The 24592-nt window shown below is 37.6% G+C and overlaps 1 protein-coding gene across 1 annotated transcript in view; it reads left to right on the plus strand.

Annotated features, from left to right (window-relative positions):
* The window catches only part of LOC149531327 (putative disease resistance protein At5g47280), a 37844-nt gene extending 16845 nt beyond the window's left edge, over positions 1 to 20999 (plus strand). The window contains exons 2-5 of the mRNA XM_089811460.1: positions 18466 to 18872; positions 19105 to 19466; positions 19675 to 19868; positions 19980 to 20999. Coding sequence (XP_089667586.1) covers positions 18466 to 18872; positions 19105 to 19466; positions 19675 to 19868; positions 19980 to 20797 — 1781 coding nt within the window. The 3' untranslated portion in view covers positions 20798 to 20999. The remainder of the gene's footprint in view (positions 1 to 18465; positions 18873 to 19104; positions 19467 to 19674; positions 19869 to 19979) is intronic.
* The last annotated feature ends 3593 nt before the right edge of the window (positions 21000 to 24592 follow it).

Consider the following 24592-nt stretch of genomic DNA (forward strand, 5'->3'; position numbering starts at 1 on the left):
CTCATTCTCACCCTCATCCCCAACCACAACCTCCGGCTCAGTATAATCTATAAAATTCCTCTTAGTAAGGCATCTACGGTAAGTCCTAGATGACTAATTGGCTATGGCATCAGCTTGTGAGGTGCCTCTAGGATCAACTGTAGTCTCTACTAGTGCCTGTGAGGTGCCACTAGGAACAACTGTAGCTCTCTGGTCCTTTTTTGCCATAGCCACGACCTCAGATTCTTTGTCTGCCTCGTCAACCCACTCTAGGTCCTCATCATCAAAGACAAGATCGGTAGCTTTAGTGATCCACTCAGACTTTGGATTAACCTCCTTTAGAATAATCAGAGAGGTGTCACTATCTAAAATCTCCCTGGTCCTAATGCGCAGGTTGTAATGCACAAAGACTAGCTTATTCATTTTCTCCACAGACAACCTGTTATGCCTCTTTGAGTGGATGTGCTTGAACATGCTCCAGTTGCGCTCACATCCAGAAGCGCTACTTGGCTGGCTCATTATGTGGATGATGATTTGTTGAAGGCCCAAACATTTGCCACCATCTATTTGAATTTTGAAAAAAGGAAAAGAAAAAAATATTAGTCTCATTTCAAAATTTGAACTTTAAAGCTAGAAATTTAGAAACTATATTGTATAAGGCTTAAGTTGCAATTTTTACCTGGCTGCAATTTTGTACGACCTTCTTTGCAAATTTGACTTGAAAAAATGGGCCCTATTGCATTATTATAGGCATCCATCTCAAGCAATACATCTGTGGCATTAGTGGCCATCTTCGATATCACAATGTATAGGCCACTAAGAACCTCCTCATCTACCTTGAAATATTCACAGAAACGGTATGCCTGATTGAGGTAATAGGCTATTGTGTGGATGGGTTTATGAAGCTGATTTTGCCATCTCCTATCAATTATGGCCCAAATAAGGCTATACTTGTCCTCAACTCCTACGTATTTGGCCTTAATAGCCTCCTTGGCCCTATCCACGCCCTCATATATGTAGCCCATAGTGGGCTTCTCCCCATTAGCAACTCGTAGGAGGGCTACAAGGGGCTCAGTGATCTACAAAACAATTAAACAAAAAAACAAGTTAGTGAATGATGAAACTTTGTAAAGTTACACAATGAAAATGAAACAAAAATATGTATGAGATAAATTAATTTATAAAATTTTAAGATTTAAGCTTTTAAAATTTAAATTACCTCCACAATCTCCTTACATGGCTTCCAAAAACCTTCATTATAAATGCATTTTGTTGCATCTATCCCTGTAGGAGTGGTGGCAAAGGACGAGGAACTCCATTGTGGACCAACAAACATGCACCTCAAAGCTAATCTTGAACTCAGCAAGGATTTTAGTGTGATAAAATTAGAGGCAAATCGTGTGATATCGAGACGAGCCAACTCCTTTTCCTTCGTGTATTCCCTCATAATGCTGAGGACCAAAGCATGATTATAGATGAACTTGCAAAGATTTTTGGCCTTAGCAACACATGATTTCACCCATTTAAGCTTGCCAATATCCTCTAACATGAGGTTGAGGCAATGGGCCACACATGGAGTCCAAAAGATTCTTGGGTGTCTCTCCATCAAAAGTTTTCTTGCAGCAACTTTAAATTAGTTAGTAAACAATTAAAAATTTAGATGTTTAAAAAACTTTTAATTTTCAAAATTTAATGAAAAACCTAAAATAAAATTTTTAGAACTTGGAAGTTAAAATTTTACCTGTAGCAACATAATTAGCTACATTATCGGTCACCACTTGGACAACATTCTCTTCCTCCACCTCCCTTATGACCTCAATAGCCTCACATAAGAATTTTGCATTTTTGACATGTGAGGAAGCATCTATAGAGTTCAAAAACATGGTGGATCCTGAAAGTGAAAATTAAACAAAATGATTATCATTGAATAGTCGATATTTTTTGTAGTTATTCAATCATACATTAAATTTTAGACTTCGAGAAGTAGAGGATGATGAATTACCTCTGCTAGAAACAAGAAAATTGAGGAGAGTCCTATTCCTCTTATATGTCCATCCATTTGTCATAATGGTATACCCCCTTTGGCTCCAAATCTTTCTATCGTCCTCCAACTCAAGTTTCATCTCCTCAACCATTTCTAGTAAGAGGGGGCCACTCAACTCATCTTCAGTGGGGGCTTTAAACCCCACACCATAGATGGAAATCGCATCAATTATCTCCTGCCAATAAGGAGTCGTGCTACATTTATAAAAACATTTTAATTAGTATATTTCAACATCAAGTTAAAATTATAAAATTTAAAAACTTAAAACGTAAAACAATCAAATATAAATGAAGTTGAAGTACTTGGTTGCCATAAATGAAATGTTGCAGAATACCAAAACTTGCAAATTGCTCTTCTTCCAGCTTCATGGATCTTCCTATTCCAAACCAAGCTCTCAAGTGAGGGTTGTGCACCAGGAGTGGAATGTAGTACAAAAAAAATTGTCCAACCTAATTTTTCTGACTCTAGGACCAAAGGTAATGCCAGTACTACTAGCAGGGGCAGCACCACTAGCAGTGCACGGAATAGATGTAGAAGAAGTACAACTAATAGAAGCACTAGGACGATAGGGGGGAAGGGAAGCACCTTCTCCAACACAACCTATTTAACCTAGGGGTGTAAAACTAGATACAAAAACAGTTCCAGATGACTGAGCTCACTTTGGTAATTGTTTTTGCTTTAATTCCTTTTCTTGTTTATATTTTTCTAAGGCAACAAAACAAAAATGTTTAGCCTCGGGAGTTGCAACTTTATAAGGCTTAGCATCATGACCACATATGCCAGCAATATGGTATTTCAATCTATTTATCCCCCCACTGTTAAAGACCTTACAAAATAGACATTTTGTTTGAGCTCTACCTCTACTCGAAAATTCTATGGTGTACTTCCAGCACTCATCTTTTTAATTGCCTTTAGAGAGCTTGGGTTTTTTAGTTGGAGGAGCCATTACGAGTAAGGAAAAATGTCAACGTTGCTGCAATAAGACATTTTAGACCAAATATTACCATTTAAGCATTGTATTTTATGAAGATCTAAAATAAAGCAAAACCCATAAACATACAAAAAAAATCATCCAAAAAACCCATGAGCTTAGAGAAAAAAAACCATCAAAATCCAAAAAAATCAACTTTTACCTCTTTGAAAGGAGTTGAGAAGTGTTGAGAAGAGCTCCTATAAACTCATTGATGATCTAAATACAAGCGTATAGTTGCTCCAATGTCACAAATGCAAGCTTTTCTCCTCTTCCTTTCAGTTGGTTGCAAAACAATGACACTCTACTTCTCTTCTTCCTCTTTCTTTTTCTTACAATAGAGTGTTATGAAAGCCCTTTTAGGGTGTTAAGGATAAAAAGAACCAAAAAAAATATTAAAAAAACAAGTGATTTTTTATGTTTTCACTTTGTCTGACATTGACTGTTGCGGCCAGGTCAAGCAAGTCATGACCCCCGAGTCACGCAAGTCAAGCGAGTGATCCTCCCTGACCCTTCGAGCCAAAGTCATGAGTCATTTTGACTCAGCATGCCCTCCCTGACTCGCTGACTTGGGAGACTCGCCTGACTCGCGGTGAGTCTTGTTACACTGGTTAGAATAGAATGGTTCTATTCTAAACGATTGTTTCCTAAGGAAACATCATTTTATTCTTTTGTATATATTGACCTTTCGGTCTCTGTTAATAACAAGCAAGTATTTTACCAATTACTTCGTAATATGGTATCAAAGCCAATACTCCAAATTTTTTTGAAAATTTTATAATTTCTTTCGAAATTTCTGCTCTAAATTTTTGAAATTATTTTTGATTTTTTCCTCTACAACACGCCTATGGTTTTTGCCTTGAGAAATTATTTTTGAATGCCATTTAGGGTTTCATTTTTTTGGAGGAAATCATCTGTGCACACTCGGATCTTGGCTAGGTCTGAAATTCTCGGTTTTTCTCCATACATTTCTCTAAAATTGCAGCATTCACGGCAATATCCAAAATTGCGATTTTTTGGATGTTCTCTTGCGACTCATACAAGTTAAGGTCATTTTTTCCTTGGGCATTTTACGTTTATCACGACATTCAAACCTTGGAAAAGCTCACGTTTTTGCTCTACAACTCATATTTTTTCTGAGGTCATGGGTTTGCCAAACACAACATTTTTGAGGGTGAAATCACAGTTTGTTTTGCCAAAATTTCATTGCCTCTGCTGTCTCAGACAAAAACGCCCCTATTTTGAAAAAAATTGGATAGTTCTTCCGCCTGCAACCACCATTTCTTTGCTGTTTTTGACCTCCATGGCCGTTGACTTGTTTTTTAGTTCTAAACCCTAGTTTTTGAGCTTGAAAAATTATTTTGATTTTGATTTCAGATTCTTGGTGGGTTTTTCGAGAGCTCAACTGGGTTGTCTATTTTTTCTGGGTGCCTTGTTTTTCGTACCTCAATTTTCAAGCCAGCGGATCCAAAAAATGACAACTATTCTTTCTAGGTTTTTCGACCACTCTTCTGAGTCACTTAGAATTTTCTGGGTCTTCTATTTTTTGCCTCAAAGAACGTGTCTTCATAGATTTTCACGTTTTTCATTGAAAAATGTGTCATGGCATCTCTGACAAACATTCTTCTTGAGCACAACTCCAAATTCAATGGTTGAAATTATGGCACTTGGAAGCAGTGGATCATCACAATTTTTGAATATCGGACCACCGATCAACTTGTATTGGGTGTTACGAAGCATCCAACTGCTCCTAGTTCTGATTAGGATACATGGGATTTGAATAATTAGGAGGCAGTGATGCTTCTCAAATTATCCGTGGCTGATGGTCAACTTTCTCAGATTCCATCTGGCAGGACATCTGCCAAGATCTGGACCCATCTCAAAGCTTTCTTTCTAAAAAAAACTGTATTTTCTATTGTCATGGATGAGCGCATCTCGCTCCAAGCACACCTGAATCGCATTCAAGAAATCCATGATCAGTTACTTGCCATTGGCCGCAAGATGGAGGAAGAGGATATTGTGGTTATCACTCTTCTGAGTTTACCAAAGTCCTATGAGCATTTTATCGAGACTCTCAACATCACATCTTCTGGTGTTGATTTGAAGTTCACTGATCTTTGCACACTGCTGCTTTAGCAAGATCGGTGGAAACAACAGTTTGGTAGTAGCTCCAGCTCCATCTCCATAGAGAAAGCCTTTTCTGCAAAATCCTTTCAGAAGGATAAAGGCAAGTTCCAGCAGCCATCTCAGTAGAAGTCTTCTGCTCCACCATCAGATGGTTCCCAAAAGAAGAACATTCCATGCAATTACTGTTACAAGTTTGGACACATGAAGGTTGAATGTCAGAAACGCTTAGCTGCACAATCTAAGCAATCAAGTTCGTAGCCCAAAGCAAACAGTGTAGAGCACATTGAGTAGATGGAGTCTGCCTTTTACGCCTTCATGGCTAAAAGACTTGCAGATCATGTGAAGTCTTCTGCTTGGTACATTGATTTAGGTGCCTCTCGTCATTTCGCTCACCGTAGAGACTGGTTTACTGACTACCAACCTTATTCAAATTGTTATTTTTGGTGGTGGAGAAGAGTACACGATTGTGGGCAAAGACAACATTCAAATTCAGTCTGTTGGGAGGAACCTCATATTGCTCGATGTGTACTACGTTATAGGGATTGAACTAAATCTACTTTTAGTTAGTCAGTTGCTGCGACATTCTCCACACTTGGATGTCAACATTAGTTCACATCAATGCACCATCACTGATCGGAGGACTTAGTCTACTATTGTAGTGGGTCTTGAGGATCATGGTCTTTTCAGACTTATCGATTTTGGTGATTCTCGGGACTTAGCTACGGCTGCTCGACGGTCTTTTGTCAGCACACTTTGGCATCAACGATATGGGCACTTAAATGTGCATTATCTCTCATAGCTTGCTCGGGATGAGCTTGTTCTTGGATTGCCAGAGATTCAAACTCAATAGCTTGGAGTTTCTGATGCATGCTAGGTTGGGAAGCAACATTGCACACCTTTCACCAAGGGCAATTCATGACAAGCTTCTTAGGTACTTGCGCTTGTTCATGCCGATATCTGCGACCCTATGGCCATTCCTCTTGTTCTTGGGTCCAGGGATTTTCTATTGTTTGTTGATGGTTTCAGTAGAAAAATGTGGGTGTATTTCTTTAAAAAGAAATCAGATGCATTTCCTGTATTTTAGAAGTTTACCTTTAGTTGAAAAAGAGTTTGGGAAATCTATTATTACTCTTAGATCAGACAGTGGGGGGGAATTTTGTTCTAATGTTTTCTCCAACTTCTTGGATATACAGGGCATCAAACGCCAGTTAACCACACCCCACATGCCACAAGAAAACAATTTAGTTGAATGTCGGAACAGGACAATCGCCGAGATGGCTCAATCCATGCTTGAAAACAGATATGTTCTGAAGAAGTTTTGGTCAAAAGCAGTTAACAATGCCGTTTATTTGTTGAACTAGTCACCCACCGTGGCGGTCAAAGTAAAACTCCGAAAGAGGCCTGATCAGGTCGCAAGCCCATAATCAGTCACTTGAAGGTTTTTGTCTCTCTTGCTTTTGTTTTGATCCCTGATGTGTCACACACCAAGATGGATGCCAAGAGTTAGAAACTCATGCTTGTTGGATATAGCAGTCTTCACAAAGCCTACCGCCTGATTGATATAGAGATATCTAGTCTCATCTACAGTCGTGATGTAGTCTTTGATGAGAAATGAGGACCATTCATGCTTGTTTCTCTTGTTTTTGATCTAACAGACCAACCTATGAAGGCTCATGATTTGGGAGTTCGGCTTCCATTAGTTCTACCTGATAGGAGGGCTCCAGTAGCTCCTGCAACTCCAATTATATCAGTGATCCTTGTACAGACACCTCCGACTTCTCCTGCTGGATCACCTCGATTTGTCGATGCTTCACCTGAGTTTGATCTTGATTCTTCTGATGAGGAACCTAATCACCAAGCATCTCCCGATACTCATGTTGGTTGTTCTCCTCTTTGGCCTAAGTGGTGGGCTAAGACACTTGTTGATTTTCGTGATGATGAGCTCATTGATGGGAGAACTGGAGAGAAAGAGAAAAACTGCAGTCTATTAAATTTGCTCTCATGACCAACATTCATAGTGTGTTTGAACATCAAACATATTCCGAGGCTAAAGGAATTCCAGAGTGGGAACAAGCTGTGACATCTGAACACCAGAGCTTGCGGAAGAACAACACTTGGGTCCTTTTTGATCTTCCACCAGGGAAGAAACCCATTAGCTGCAAATGGGTTTACAAAATCAAATACAAATCAGATGGTACTTTGGTTAAGTACAAAACTCATTTAGTGGCAAAGGGCTTTTCTTAGCGTTAGGTCATTGATTATGAGGAGACCTTTTCTCCTACTACAAAGATGAGCACCATGAGATTAGTCCTAGCCATGGCAACATAGTTTGGTTGGAAGATCCATCAGATAGACGTCAAGAGTACTTTTCTGAATGGTGATCTCCATGAAGAGGTCTACATGAGCAACCTCCTGCTTTCAAGGTTGCTGGTAAAGACCATTAGGTTCTCATATTGGTAAAAGCTCTCTATGGCTTGAAGCAGGCCCCTTGGGCATGGTACATAAAAATTGATAAGTACCTCAGTGATGAAGGCTTCAAGAGTTCTTTAGACTCAAATCTATACATTAAGAGTACTGACAATGACATCATCCTTCTGTTTATTTATGTGGATGATCCGATCATCACTAGTAGTTCGACATCTTTAATTCAGGGAATCAAACAGAATTTATGCCAATCTTTTGATATGACTGACCTTGGGCTCATGCTTTATTGCCTAGGTGTTGAAGTTTGGCAACAGTCTTCTGGTATATTCATCTCTTAGTCCAAATATGCCAGGGCCTTGTTAGACAAATTCCATATACAGGATTGTAAGCCTGCATCTATACCTATGGAGAAAGGTCTCAAGTTATCAGCAAAGTTCAATTCTCGTTCCGTTGATGATACTACATATAGGCAACTAGTAAGCAGCCTCATCTACCTCTCTGCTACTAGGCCTAATATCAGCATCGCAGTCAGCTATATTTCACGCTTTATGACAGCTCCTAAAGTTGATCATTGGATGGCACCAAAGCATGTGCTTTGTTACATGAAGGGCACTTTAGATTATGGACTACTGTACTCTCGAAGTTCTAATCCTAAACTCAGTGGGTTCACAGATTCAGGTTGGGCAGGCTCTGTCGATGATAAAAGTCAACTTCTGGATATGTGTTTAGTTTGGGATCTGATGCACTCACATGGACCAGTAAGAAGCAATAGGTAGTTTCTCTCTCCTCTACAGAGATTGAATACAAAGGGATTGTTAAGGCAGGATGTGAAGTTGTTTGGCTTCGTCAGATGCTTGGGGATATGTAGATGTCACCAGTAGGACCGACTACTCTATTTGTTGATAACGAAAGCGTTATCAAGTTAGCACAAAATCTAGTTTTCCATGAACGAACCAAGCATGTTGATGTTCACTGTCATTACATATGATAGCTGGTTGAAGACGGGACTATAGATTTGTAGTATGTTCCTACAACAGATCAGATTGCAGACATTCTCACCAAGCCTCTTGGTCTTGATAAGTTTGTCAAAATTAGAGGACAACTTGGTGTTCTAGATAGATTAACCATTATGGGAGGATATTACGATAATATATAATCGTCTATTATTAGTTAATGGTAATCTATTGCAAATATCTAGTTAGCTTTTGCTTTTTTAGCTTTCTCTGTTAGAATAAAATGTTTCTATTCTTTACAATCGTTTCCTAAGGAAACATTGTTTTATTCTTTTTATATATTGACCTTTCGGTCTCTGTTAATAACAAGCAAATATTTTACCAATTACTTCGTAATAAACTCCACCTTAGAAGGTTTATTTACACATTGCATCTCCTTTAAATTTTTTATCACCTTCACCATTCTGCATCATTGAAAGCCTATAGAATAGAATCAAATCTAGTTCTCACCTTGAAATGCATTGAATCCTTAAGGTGGAAATCCCAGGTTCTTGTGAATTCCGACCTGATTTTGAACGTGATTTCCTCTACATTTGTTCCCAAACTTGGTCTTTCTTTTCCATTTTCATCAAAGTTGCCTCTTCAAATTGTGTTTTTCACCCTTTTCGTCAGCTAGGAGTTGATAAATTTCATCAAAATCTCATCTGTGGTAGGGCAGAGATTTGGAGAATTGGGGATTTTGCAAGGACAGAATTCTCAAGATCTTTGGAATTCTGACCTATATCTTGCATGTGCATTTTAACTACCTTAAGTTCAATTCCATGTTTGGACTGCCCTCAACGCTCACTCATTGTGAATTTCAATCTGATTCTGCAATCCAAGTTAGCCGAAAGGAGTTGAGTTTGTTTTTATTTTCAGATTTCACCATCTTCTCCAAGTATTTAGGTGGATGCCATCCTCCTTCTCTTCCATTTTTATGAAACTTCATCCATTTGACTCTTGACCTTCACCTGAAGCCATCATTATTTTGGGGTGGAGGTTTGGTAAAGTGGGGAATGAAATTCCCAAGTTGTGAGAAATATGGTCCAAAGGGGGACATGGTGGAGATTTGGTGGAATGTTGTTGAAAATCCCAACTTGCTTTAATATCTTCAGCTTGGAATGCAAGATGATTTATATAAATTATAACATTTAAGTATAAGTTACATTAAATTATATAAATACTACAAGGATGTTCTAGAGTGGTTTCGGGTTCATAGAAGTTTTAACAAAGATTTTAGATTTTGGAGATTTTATAAAATTACCTAGACTTGGCCAAATTTCAAGATTTAACATGCTTCCATAAGTGTTATCTCCCATAACCTTTTTGACTTTCTAAGATGAAATTGGAATTGGAACAAGGATTTTTAAAGATTCTAACTAATTTCATCACAAATCCCTTGATTTCAATTCCATATCCTTAGCTAACTTGACTACCCAACAAGCCAAAATTGCTCAAACTCATCTCTCAGACACAGAGATTTGAAAATTGCCACCAACATCACTGCTACTACCAGAGCAAAATGAGGGGTCCCCATTTGCAATGGAGTGATGGATTGAAACCCTCACAATACCCCTCTTAAGTGCAACTTAAGGGAGCGTAAACTTAAGCTCACAATGCTTGATGGGTCCAAACTATATCAAGTACCAATGTATATTATGCAATGCAATCTCTCACAAACAAAGAAAGGGATAAAATTTAGTGGGATGAAAGTCACCTCCAAAAGATAGATGGAATACAAAAGATCTCTCAAAGAAGAATGAGAAGGACAAAACCCAATGTGAGGAAAAAGTCCTAATAGGAGAGAAGAAGAGAAACAAATTAGCCCCCTCTCAATATAGAATATGCACCAATGATAGATGCTTCATGCTGGATGTAGAAGCTAGTCCATGAATGGCGAACAACATTCCTCCTTTTAGGAAGAAACAAAACCAAAGGTGCATGTACGAAGTCTCATCAATCCTAAAAGGAATATGAAGAAACCTCAAGATTTATGGAGTTTCTAAAAACTACTCAAGTGTCTCCATGTCGATTTTGAAAGATGCCCCCTCCAAATTAGGTGTACTAGGCCACATTGCTGAAAAGACAAACCAGGGTTTAGTGGAGATGAATTTAGAACAATATCCAAGGACTCAACTACCCCCTTTGAAGATAAAGAGACCTCCATATGTTGGTCCAGAGTATCCACAATCATGTCATAATATGAAGGATGATCATGTAGACAATAAAGAAGAGGATCAAGGTATTACGTCACAACAACTAAAGGATGATCATCTCCATCCAAGAGAAGATAAATATTATCAATGTTGTCTCCCTAATCTGCAATGTAGGATTCCACAAATAAATTTGCAATGCTTCTCAAATGGTCATCCCAAGAAACATTGTCGGGAAGACAATGTATATCCTGCTCCATTGGATCACAAGAAGTTAAAACAGTACCAACATAAGCATCATCAAGAGAAATAATAGATGTGATCTTAATAGGAGATGGATAGAAGGCTGAACAACTTGATCGCATGTGAGTATACACAAGTTCAAGTAGCCAAATTTGTTTCAATATATGAATCCACACTAGAAATATGATCGTCATTTAAAGAATCGCTATCATCGGCAACAAAATCTGTAGATGTGTACAGTCGAGATGCATGATCCACGAGCCCAATAGCGATAGCTCCACTCTTTAAGTGTCGTGATAATTGAATCAGGTATGAACTCCAAAGTCTTTCTTGTTGCACCATGAGTGATTTGATGGATGGAAAGAGGATTATTGGTTATGCAAGGTATACACACTACATCATTGAAGGTTCTATCTCCAATATCAATGGATACTTTGTAATGTTTTGTTCCTATTTGTAGGCGAAGGTTCCAGATTTGACAATTCCCTTAGTTAAATGTCAGTTTGTATAATCTGCACAGTGGACACTAGAAGTCTGTACGGTGCACAAAAAGGGCAATTGCAAGGGTGAAGAAATAGTCCGTACTGCTTGGATACTATACGGTAATGTTGGCCTGGAGGCCGTATGGTTTGGATGTCATACGGTGATGTGTCTTAGCCGTACGATGGAGGCACTATTTTGTACGGTGGTCTATGGGAGTCGTATGGTGATGTTGAAGCAGTCTGTACGGTGCAAGTAGGGAGGGATTCCAACAGAGAAGGTGGATCCATACGGTGTAATTCAGTGGAGGTTGTGCAGTTGTGTGTATGAGCAAAGGGTGATGGGATGTAATAATTTTACGAGGGTAATACATGCATCCAAGAAAGATGAATCACTACCAATAACAATTATATTGCAGGTGATTGCACATAGAGAAAATAAACATAACACTTCAGATTTGCTAGATATAGATGATAGATAAAATGCCAGTACAGATAATTACACATGGAATGTATATTCGCAGATGAAGATGGCGTTCTAGATGTGCCAGACCTGAAGCAAAGTAGAACACAATGGAATAGGGTGAGGGTTGAATCCCACCGAAACTGGAAAGCCAAGTAGGGAAGATCTTCCACTTCGAAATGGCGAACAATCCATAACTCTAATAGGAATTCACAAATACAAAGAAATAATGTATATTCGCAGATGAAGATGGCGTTCTAGATGTGCCAGACCTGAAGCAAAGTAGAACACAATGGAATAGGGTGAGGGTTGAATCCCACTGAAACTGGAAAGCCAAGTAGGGAAGATCTTCCACTTCGAAATGGCGAACAATCCATAACTCTAATAGGAATTCACAAATACAAAGAAATAATCCAAATCACGTACCTACTACTACTTACATGCTGTGCTTAAATACCCTTCGGAGAAACTTCCCGATGGTTTACAAAGATAGCCGACGACCACACTTACGGAAACAATTAAATAAAAATGGGTCCGAGATATACTAAATCAATTGGCCCATTAACAAAGGTTTGATTAAATATTTATTTTATGACGGGAATGTTACAGTCCTTCCATTCCAAAATTTGCTTGTCCCCAAGCAAATGCAAATCCGATTCTTGGAAGCCTTCTGTAATCAGCTTCTTCAGTTTTGAGTCAGGTACCAAGTAGATCTTATCGTTGTAGTAAATGATATCATCAATAACTTGGTATCTTTCGTCATGTATATAGCCATCCATCAACTGACATGCAAAAGTGTTTTTGGAGTACTCAACCAATAGATGGGCACGCCAATTATCTAAGGAACGGGGTAAAGAGTTGACTGTCATGTTTTTACTTGTAGCATCTATAGGATCATATCATGTTTAAAAATGGCCTCCATCTTCTTGATTGTCACTTCACTTGATCCTTTATTTGACATTCCTCTTAGCAACACCTTCTTGCCATCTGTCTCGAATGAAAAGTCCATCCTCTTGAAACTTTGGGTGTACTGGTCAAGGGTCTCCATACACTGGATGCCCAATATGATATTAGTATCAACCAAATCTATGACAAAGAAATTGTCTATCAAGGTATAGTTTCCCATAGAAATTTTTAGCTGTAGGATCACATGAGTGCGGGGTAACAAGGTTCCTTAAGCAACTTTAACGTCAAATCTTCCATGCTCTACTTCATGCAAGTCCTCACTAGTGACCAAAGATGAATTGATGAAATTGAGTGTGGCACCACTATCAATCATGATTATGACTCACTTCCTGTGAAGTGTGCCACAAACCCTAAAGATACTACTTCCAAACATTGTAGTGAGGGTAGCAATGGAACCCCCTTTTTGTATAAGGCCATTTGTTCTCTCGTGTTGGTTAATTTCTTCACTAGTCACTGTAGGTACTTGTCCTTCATCGTCATTAGGAAACATCTCAATGTAATGAATCTTTCCCTTCCCAAGGTAGTGATGACCTGGTCCCCAAGGTTCCTTGCACATGAAGCAAAGCTTTTTCCTTCGGAGCTCTTGCCGAGAGTCATCATCCAATGGAGGTTTTATCTAAATTGGCCTCTTGTCTTGTCTTCTTATGGGGAAAGTGTTGGTGTAGCTACGTGGATTTTGGAGGAAGATGCGGCCATGTCATACACCTTAATGGCTTCATTGAGAGCGCACGGGTTGAACCCTTTGATCCAACCTCTCAAAGGCTCTCTCAACCCATCCATGAATAACACAATTCGACGTCTTTCAAAGATGTTTGTAACTAGTACTTATAGCCTTTGGAACTCAGTGATGTAATTGTCTACCATACTTGTTTGCCTTAGCTGAGCTAGATCTTTGAAGTTTAGTTCAGGATCCTTTCCATCGAAATAGTTGATGAGTCTCTCAGTGAACTCGACATAAGAGGTTACTTAGTCGTGGCCGAGAGTGACCAATCCACGATGCCACCACTCTTGCGCCACTCCTTTTAGATGGAGCGTTATGAACTTGATTGCTTCCTCTTCGGGCATCAGGCTGAGTTGGAAATAGGTGTCTGCCTTCTGAACCCATCCTTGTGCAGTGATGCCTCTCGAACCCATCCCTGTGCAGTGATGGTTCTAGATCCATCAAATGGTGATAAGTTTACTTTTTCAGTCTTTCTTCTGAGATCATCATTAAAATAACTACGATTTCCCCCACTTGAATTTCTCATTCTTAGATCAACATAGTCTTTGTAAGATATATCACCTTCCATATTCGTGTTTCTCCAATATTCCCCTAGTTGTTTTGGCATTTCCTGAAAAGTGGGTTCTCTTTCTTTGCGTGGTGCTTTCGTTCTTGGAAGGAAGGCAGGTGTTGAGGGTCAAGAGTGAGTGTTGAGAGTTTCTCCTTCCTGTAACAGAGTCGTCACTATGCCCATTTTGTTCTCCCATTATCTTTCCCTCAACCAATTTTTGTAATGTTTCATGCATAAGCCTTTGGGTTTCGTTGATTTGCATTTGGTTTTTGCTAAGCTCTCTTAAAAGATTCATGAGTTCTGTCATAGGATCCTGAGGATCTGCCATTCTAACGACAAGGTTATCTCGCCTTCTCCTTCGGGTATAAACTTGCATTCACTTCCACAGGTTGGTAGAATCACTGGCTTTGATACCACTATAATGTTTCGTTCCTGTTTGTAGGCGAAGGTTCTGGATTTGACAATTCCCTCAGTTAAATGTCAGTTTGTATAGCCTGCGTGGTGGACACTAGAAGTCCATACGGTGGACAAAAAGGGCAACCGTAGGGGTGAAGAAACAGTCCGTACTACTTGGATACTGTACGATAATGTTGGCTTGGAGGTCGTAGAGTTTGGGTACCATACGGTCATGTGTCTCAGCCATATGGTGGAGGCACATTCTGTACGATGGTCTGTGGGAGCTGTATGGTGATGTTGAAGTAGTTCGTACTATGCAAGTAGGGAGGGATTGCTGCAGAGAAGGTGGATCCGTATGGTGTAATTCAGTGCAGGCCATACGGTTGTGTGTATGAAAAAAGGGTGATGGGATGTAATAATTTTGCTAGGTTATTGCATGCATGCAAGGTAGATAAATCTCTACCAATAATAATTATATTGCAGGTGATTGCACATAGAGAAAAATAACAATAGCACTTTAGATTTGCTAGATATAGATGATAGATAAAATGCTAGTACAAATAATTACACACGGAATGTAATTCGCAGACCAAGATGGTGCTCTAGATGTCCCAGACCTGAACCAAAGTAGAACACAACGGAATAGAGTGAGGGTTGAATTCTACCGAAACCGGAAAGCCAAGTAGGGAAGATCTTCCACTTCCGAAATGACGAAAAATCCAAAATTGCAATAGGAATTCGCAAATAAAAAGAAACAATCCAAATTACATACCTACTACTACCTACATGCCGTGCTTAAATACCCTTAGGAGAAACTTCCCTACGGTTTACAAAGATAGTCGGTGGACACACCTACGGAAACAATTAAATAAAAATGGGTCCGAGATATACTAAATCAATCGGCCCATTAACAAAGGTTTCATTAAATATTTATTTTATGATGGGAACATTACATGCTTTCCCATCATATTCATATATGTATGATTGCTCATCGAAATTAGTGGCATGTGACAAGGCTCAAATGAAGAGAACAACGGACTACGAAAATGCCATATGCTGAGAAGCCCCTAAACCTAGAATCCATCTCCCTATAGCACAAAGAGCTTTTCCTTTGGTCCTATCTTTCCCAAACGTGACTCTTTTCATTATCTATCAAAATTTGTTTGTTGTGAAGAAGAAGCTGAAGTAGACATTCTTGAAGGCAAATTGATTTTGTTCTTTTTCTATTAAATATCAGATAGAGTCTGAAAGACATCCACCTATGGAAAGTTACAGATAGTAGAGTCACGAGGAGGTATCACAGATCTAGATCAGCCTATACAAGTTTTTACATGACGATACAGGACTGATCAAAATTACATCAAAATTTACAATAAAACTGCATGCAACTTAAGAGAAACTATGTCCCCCTCTTGAACCATCCTGTCCAAGGGAGCTGGCCATCAGACCATTCAAGAATGTAGTCTCCATGTATGATCTGGTTCCTGTCATTGCTCAGCAGAGCACTGCCCGGAACAGGAGGAAAGGGTGACAGGATCAGAACAGGAGGATCACATGGAGCACGGCCCCCAACAGATGAACTGGAACCAAGTAGAGTTCGCAGCTGTGCCTGTCTGTCTTTTCAGTCAGGGTCATAGTAAAAATTGATTTTGTTCTTTACAATAAGATGCTTCAATTTATCAATATTCTTCTTGTAACGATAGTGTTTTTCATGTCCATCCTTCTTGTAATATGCACAAGAAAACTTCTCTTTCTTAGATGATTTCCCCTTAGATGATGATGAATAATTGTGTCGTTGTGGAGAGGATGATTGTGCTTTATGTTTCTATGGCTTTGGCTTAGATGACTTGTCTTTCTCTTGATTCCTTCGATCCCCATGAGTAGCCACCAGAGCTTGTGGCTTGGATGACTTGAGAATACACATGCTAATCAACTTGGACTGCTCTAACATCAATATCTCTATGAAGGCATCAAATTACAATGTGGTGAGTGAACTACCCACTGTTAACTGATGGGTTCAGAAGCTAGAAACAATTGTTGCATATTCTGATGGAAGCTTGCCCAAAAAATTGTAGATCAACTGTGCATCCTTAATGTCAATTCCACAATCCATGAGCTTTACTCTTAGCTCTTTTTCTTTAGTAACATAGTCTTGGATAGTATCAAAGTCCTTGGGATCCAACATGGTGAGGTCTTTGTCAAGTTGATAATTTCTAATGTCATCAACTTGGCCATACAATTGACTAAATTTGTCCCAAGCTTCTTTAGTTGTATTACACTTTTCAATATGGAAGATGAGATCTTTTAATACATACTTCCTCAAAGTCCTAAGAGTCATAGTATTTTTAGTGAGCCGATCCAATTGAGCATTAATTTAATCTATGCATCAATATTCCAAGAAACATAATTTTGTGGAGTTGAGAGAGGAAACTTGGGAGAACCTCCCCAAGTTCACTCAATCAAAGAACCCTCCCTGCAAAAAAAAATGATGATTTTGACACTTAATCCGTAGTGCATGTACCATTGCCACTTGCAAAACAAGGTAAAATGGACTTCTGGTTTTAGTGATCACAACTGGTCTTAAATAGGCTATAGTAGAGTTGAATAAACAATGGGTAAGTTCCATCAAATATCTTAACAATTACAAGTGCCAAAATATACTAAATGCTGAAAGTGATATGTCCACTCACAATGGTTACAAATCTAATAGCAAAAATAAGTAGTAGACAAAAAACTATTTACTTTTAAAAAAACAACACTAAAAATGTGTCTGTATGAACCTAAACGCATGTTGTAAAATCAAGGACTCAGTCGATATAGTCACCAAAAAGTTGAAAACTAAAACTTCTGGAAACTCTATACACTAAAATTAGAAAATAATTCCAGCACTATATAGAGCAAGAAAACTTTAACCCAAATAAAAAAATTGCACTAAAAAGGGCCGGATGAGTGAGCTATGTACATTTAGAGACTGCCATTCAAATCTGAAACTGCAAACGGTGAAGGTGGAGACAAAAAAATACATTCTGCATTAGTTGTGTGTGGGCTGAGTTAGCTGTTTAAATGCGAAAATGCATGATGCTTCTTCTGAAGCTTTAAAATGGGCATGCAAAAGTTGAAGCATAAACAAAGTTTTGAGAACTGTGGGGCATGTAATGTTGATCAAGCTGATTTCACAGATGCTGACTGAGATCTGACCTGTATAAGTGACCGATTTAAGTGGTGCCATGTGCCACTCTGCTCTCCCAAGGTTTCTAAATTCTAACTCGTTTCTCGCGTGGCAGATTGGTGTGGTGCCCAGTGTCACCACGTGGGATGTTGGGAAATCAAGTGAGCCTAATGCTCTTTAGTGGGCGAAATCTTCTCTCCTTCATGTTTGATCAATCAATCAGACCTTATAAAGGTCTTTCAGTCAAGCTCTTTGGCTAATTTGTCTTAGCTTTTATTTTCAGTGACATGGTGGTGTGGGCTTGCTATCCCAATACTTATCATTTCAGATGAGGGAGTTGCATGTTCATAGCTTGTCTCATACAACACAATCTCAAAATTGCTAGAGAATATAAATATGACCTCACCTTTACTGCATAATGGCCTCTCTAGTCACTTATGTGGATTGTTAATGAGCTCCAAATTAGGATCAGACATACATATCAAAGTCTCAATAAATAAGTCATATGCCAGTTTTAATCTTTATACACCCAAAGTATTTTCATCACATTGGTGGAAAATTCAGCAGAATTTATGTTCTGTCACTGTGTTTTCTTAGCTGAACATGAGTACAGCCTTTGCCATTTATTAGCCACTACAGTCAAGAAATAAACATACCTCTTCAAAAATGGTAAGATAAGAAACATAAATACAATATAGTTTCAATGAATCAGTAAATAAATGTTTTTATATCTGTTGAAAGTGGGTTTGCTGCTGTTTTCTAACTTTTCATTCTTGTGTTTGTTCTCAGAACATTTTGGAAACAAGATCATTTTTCAAAAAGTTTCACAGTTTCCTGATATCAAGAAGATTCTTGAGAGCATATGGGTGGGGATAACTGGGGCTCCACCTATGCCTAATTTTCAGAGCATACAAGATGGTCGTAGAAGGCTTAAAGAATTTCTTAGTAGCAAGGAGACACAAAACATTCTGGTTGTGCTAGATGATGTGTGGCGTGAAGACCATCTTAAAGAATTGTTGTTTGAAGCAGAGGGATACAAGACTGTTGTTACAGCCAGGCACACTTACAAATGGCTTGACAACACTTATGATCTGCCCTTGCTTGGAGAGAAAGATGCTCTGTCTCTATTTTGCTATGAAGCATTTGGGCAAAAAAGTATTCCAGATAAAGGATACAACAAGGCACTGGTAAAAGAGGTAAGATCTAGGTCTACTTATGTAACTTATTTGTTCATTTTAATGAACCCTAAACTCTGTCAAATTTGCCATTTTTAGGATGATATTAGTATATTATAGTCTAATCTGTGAATATCCAAGGGTCATGCTCTGCTTACTGTTATAAGATAGCATGATATTGTTTAGTTGTGTCTGTGAAGATGTAATTACCATCCTTGGGGTTTGACAGGTACTAATAAAAATTTATCAACAGGTAGCAGGAAAATGCCAAGGATTACCACTTGCATTGATGGTGATTGGGCGTTCTCTGTATAAAGAGAATGACAATGCATATTGGGAACATGCCAGAGACAAACTCTCAGAAGGGGGACCTATTGATAAAACTCATGAAGAGGAGGTTCTCAAGCTCCTGGCAGTGAGCATCGAAATGCTTGATGATGGCATGAAACAGTGCTTTTTGGACTTGGCATTGTTTCCAGGAGTGAAAAAAGTTCCTGTTGATACCATGTTTGATATTTGGATTTATCATCACAACTTAAAACAGAGTCATGCTCGTAAGAGTCTGCTTGAACTTGAAAGGCGAAGGTTGCTGAGTCTGGTAAACAATAACATGGGGTGAGTGTCTTCTGTTACATTTTTGTTGAATTGGATATAAAATAAACACAGAGAAATTTGTTATCTTTTGGCACAATATAGTGGTTGGTTGTAGTGATTTCAACATGGAATTTCTCAATAACGGAAGTGCTGATTCCCTTGCTGGAACAAATAGAATGATACATATTATCATGGAAGGCTGACTACCTTTTTACTCATGTTATTTCAGAGAACATCTAGGAATTAATGAAGGCAGCACTTGTGAGCAATATATAGTTCAGCATGATGTATTGCGAAACTTGGCTGTTTATTTGGCAAATTCAAACCAACCTGGGAACATACCTAAACAGCTAAGATTAGTAGATCCACGCTGTAGCTGGGAAAAACACTCATGTGCTGCTGAACTTATTGCTATTCACACAGGTTGATTGCTTCAGACTGATTTGTTGATATTCACGTGTATTAGGCACAAGACAAACCAATAAATGAATACTTACACTTTTTTTTCTACAAAAAAATATTTTTATTTTGCAGGTCTGATGAATGAAGATCGATGGCCTGAGATTAAGTTTCCAAAGGCCCGGGCTCTAGTATTAATATTTGCTGGAAACAAATGTGTTATTCCAACATTTGTGCAGACAATGACAGAACTGGAAGTTTTAATCATAATCAACCAGAATTCCATTAGCACTAATCTTTATGGCATGTCAATCATTGGCTCCTTGACTAAGCTGAAGAGCCTTCGGCTGGAGAAATTGACTCTTCCTCCCCTTCAAAATCATTGCCGCTTTTTAAAAAATCTCAGAAAGCTATCACTTTGTCTCTGCAGAGGTGATAAAGAAGCATTAGACATACAGGTGTGTTCACAATTGAATGTGCTAGAAGAGATTAGTGTTGGGCACTGTGTGGATATCAGAGAATTGCCAGCTGGCATATGTAATTTAGCTTACCTGAAAAAACTGATTGTTACAAATTGTACTGAACTTGACAAGATACCTGACAATCTCGGTGAGCTTGAAGGCTCTTTGGTAGTGCTGGTGTTAGCTGCTTGTCCAGCACTCAAAATATTGCCAGACTCAATTTGCAAGCTTGGGAAGTTAGAACTCCTTGACATTTCAGAGTGTCGACGCTTGGAGACACTTCCACTTCAATTTGGTAATCTAGCTGATCTCCAGTATCTTGACATGGGGGAGTGCCAGAAAATTGGGGTTATTCCTAAATCATCTAAGAGGCTTACATCTCTTCAGCGTTTGATCTGTGATGAGAAACTCGAAAAGGAATGGTCAGGACTCCTTCCAAATCTTCAGTTGACAGTTACAGAATCTAGACACGATTTAGGGTGGCTGGATTAATAATCTTAATCCAGCAATCAGTTTCATTCCAGGAAAGCTAGAGATAGATTAGAAATCAATACGTTTAGGTCAGATGTTTTAATTATTATGAAATGACATAGTTTCCTTGTAATCTATAATTACTGTTACTGTTTCATTTTGTAACGGTTTGACTCTGAAGTTTATAACAAATCTAACTAAAAAGAGATTAGAAAAGAGAAAAGTGAGTTTGTTTTATATAAGATTTTACTTGGGGACGCGTCCCCGGTATATTTTCAGCTGTCCCCCTCCCGGAAACGTCTCGGAGACTCGGGGACACCTAGGGGACTTTTACTTCCCAGAACAAATTAGACTGACTCTTAAAGTAACACAAATCTGGCATATGAACTCTGCGGATTCTTATATTTTAAGGTTCTATTATGTATAAGTATATACTTTATCCATGTTTTTATATAAATATTTTTATTTTCCCTATTGTTATATAGCCATCTCCCCACCCCGCAAAATTGGCAATTTTTTTTGCCGTCCTGTAGTTCCCTGCTGTTCCCATCCTGGAAACTCGGGGTAACATAGATAATCAATAAAAAATAAATATGAATTTTTAAAATATATTAAGGGGAGCGGAGCCATGAGTGAGGTACATGAGCATGCTGATGTGACATTATATTTGACCATTTTTGTTTTTAAATGGCAGACTTAACAAATAAGCTGTTGTAAAAAATTGAGAATAATTTGAAATTTCTACATAAGATTTGAAGTGCGGGCTCCTCTCTTACAAATAAATAAAAAATATATTGTTTTAAGGCAAAAGGCATTAAGCCTGGTAATTTTATTAATATGTAATAGTTTTAATTTTATCAATTAGCTGATAGGCTATTATTGTAGGTGGGCATTTCAGCCCAGACCTGTCTGGCGCTAGAAACTGCTTACCATTCAAAAACGTTGGAAACTGCTTTCCCATTGATTTCTCTATTTGGTAATGATGATTTGTGATATTCAAATCAAATCCAATCTCTCAACTACGACTACGACTGTTTTCTATACGAGTGGGCCTTCACCATAGCTGTGGTAGACATAACGTTGGGATTCATTGATGATTGCCTTTCCCCAAATGTGAATGTACAAATTTTGAAATATTAAAAGCAAATAGTATGAAGATTGGGAAAAGTCACCATTTGGATCTGTTCATTGTTTTCAAAAGCGCTGCAACTAATAAAAAAATATTTTTTTTCTGCTTCAATGAATATCCTTTGATTTGAAACAGAGTATAGTTGATGTTATTTATTTTACTTGTTAATTTGAATCTGCTCACTGCTGTTGTAATTCTACATTACCTGGGGTGGAGTTTGCACACTGGCGAAGGTTTCATAAAGGAGGAAGCGGAGGATCTTTAATGGAAGACACAATGCTTTTTATCACAACTACTGTTTACAAGCCAATCCAAAATACAATATATCAGACCGGAACAATCATTTGGACATTTGAAGAGCATAAATCAAGGGTTTTTGTGAGGCTGAAAATGAAATGCAGTTTGTATGCTGAGGGTATCTAGATCGTGCACTATCCTTATATGCTATGTGCGCTCACAATTAATCAGGCAGACCACTTCAGTGCTTTAAGCACTGACTTACTCTTCAGGTAAATGTGCCTTATCTTCTACTCTCTTTTTAGTTGGTAATATATTTCTTTCTTTACAAAATCTTTTAACTTATTTATGTAGATTTTGCCATCACGCCAAAAACACGTGTTATTGGTGGAGAGGGCTCATCAGGGATATAGTCGCTATGCTAACAATTTTCTGACAATGTGATGTCCTTACTTTTACTTAAGAAACATTTGAAGGCTAATCAAGATTGCATCTTCTCATAATTTTGCACTTTAATAGTTATTAGTTTACTTTAGTTAATGTTCAAGGTGCCCACTTATTACCTTTGGTAGCATAAATAGATATTATTGTGTAGGTATTTATTTTACACTGCATCTTTAGTTGTTAGTTCCTTCCTCAACTAATAGCTGTCGATAAAATATTCTAGAGGTTTGGCTTGCATCCAAAAATAAGGCTCAACAAGATGATTATACTAAAAATTTCCCATTTGATTTTTTAAATCACTACCAAGTCTAGGCTAATTCGACAATTTAGTAATTGCCTATATTCACTATTTTGTCCGTGCATTTCTATTCCATAACAAAGTATAAAGGTAGGAAATGAATTCCAACATATAAGTTTCCTTAAACCACAGACAATTTCCAAATGGCAGATTGAGAATGGAATATTGGTTCAATAAGAATACTCGTGAAATAAAGTTAAATTTATTCATATTTTCAAACTTTGGTGTATAATATTTCAAAGCTGTGGTTTTCCTCTTATGTCACATTCCACACCCATATATAAGGATCTTTTTGACTGAAAACTATATGGGAGATATTGTTATAAATGTCAATATGCCTTATTTATGTTCGATCATGTGATTATTGGCTATAAGATCTGATCACTGAATTGATTACTAAATGCTGGTTAGATGCTTCCACCAATATATGGTATTGTTGTCACATTTTTTCAGATTGTACAAACATATTCTTAGATTCAATATTTCTATCATGTCTTTAAGCTTCGATCTTTTGAGGTGTCAATGTTTGAAGATCGCCAAGTATTAAAACTAACTTCTTTGATGACATGTGTGGCTGAGTCAAATGTACACAAGGCTATTTATATGCATGCTTGATCTATATAAAAGATTGGATTATATGTTCTAATTGAATGTGATAAATTTTTCATTTATTTCAGTGGTGGTTCTATTTCACTCTCTCCTACTTTTATTTCTTTGATGTGGTTTTATGCCCCTTTTCTCTCATAAATGCTTTTGGGGTGTTTTTTTCTTCCCATGACTTCTTTTATATTCACCTTTTTCACACAACTTCTTTCTCCCCATGACTTCTTTTATATTCACCTTTCTAACACAATATCTTGATAAATAATGTCTCAGATCCTTCTTCGTTGCTAGCCAAGATTATGATTCGACTTTAGTTAGATGCATATCTTGTTTGTACAGGCTACATGTATGCATAAATTATATAAAAAATACAATGCAATGATTATGGTTTAATAGTTAATCTTTCAATTATTAGCACATCAAATTATATAGAAAAAATTAATATAAATCATCATATTTTATAATTATTTTTAAATAAGATCAAAAGAATTAAACTAGATTATTTAAATGAAATTAAAGCAATATACTAATAGTTTGATAGTTATGAAATAATATGATTTTATGTTTAGTTACACTTTATAATACACTTTGTTTTACTATTCATATTTCTATCTATGGGGACAAAATTTTAATCGAATACTTATTTTTCTAATTCTAATGATTATTCAATAAAACCAATAATCTCTCACTTCTAAATAAACACTAAGGAAAAACAAATAAGAGAAAGATTAGGATCAACCTCTCACTTTCATAAATTCTCAATACCAAACTATGCATTGATTGGGTCAACACAAACTTCAACATCACAAAAACAATCATGTAAGGAAAATCAACTAGAAAGATGTCCCAAATGTTGTAGAACCACATATAAGTGCACAAGTACCATAAAAGTTATGTCAACAAGATTTATAGAAGTAAAACTATGACTTTGTTTTGTTTGTCATGGGGATTTACATGTTGAAATTGATTGATTTGGATACTCAATTAGCTCTTTTGTTTAGTCTACATTGTGTATATCTAAAAATCGAAATAAGTTATTTTATGCTTTACTCAAGACATGATACCCATGTTTATTATTTTGGTACCCATGTTTATTATTATAAGT

Source organism: Cupressus sempervirens, chromosome 11 (assembly GCF_028749045.1).
Source record: "Cupressus sempervirens isolate cs-2001-9-10 chromosome 11, ASM2874904v1, whole genome shotgun sequence".
NCBI lineage: Eukaryota > Viridiplantae > Streptophyta > Pinopsida > Cupressales > Cupressaceae > Cupressus > Cupressus sempervirens.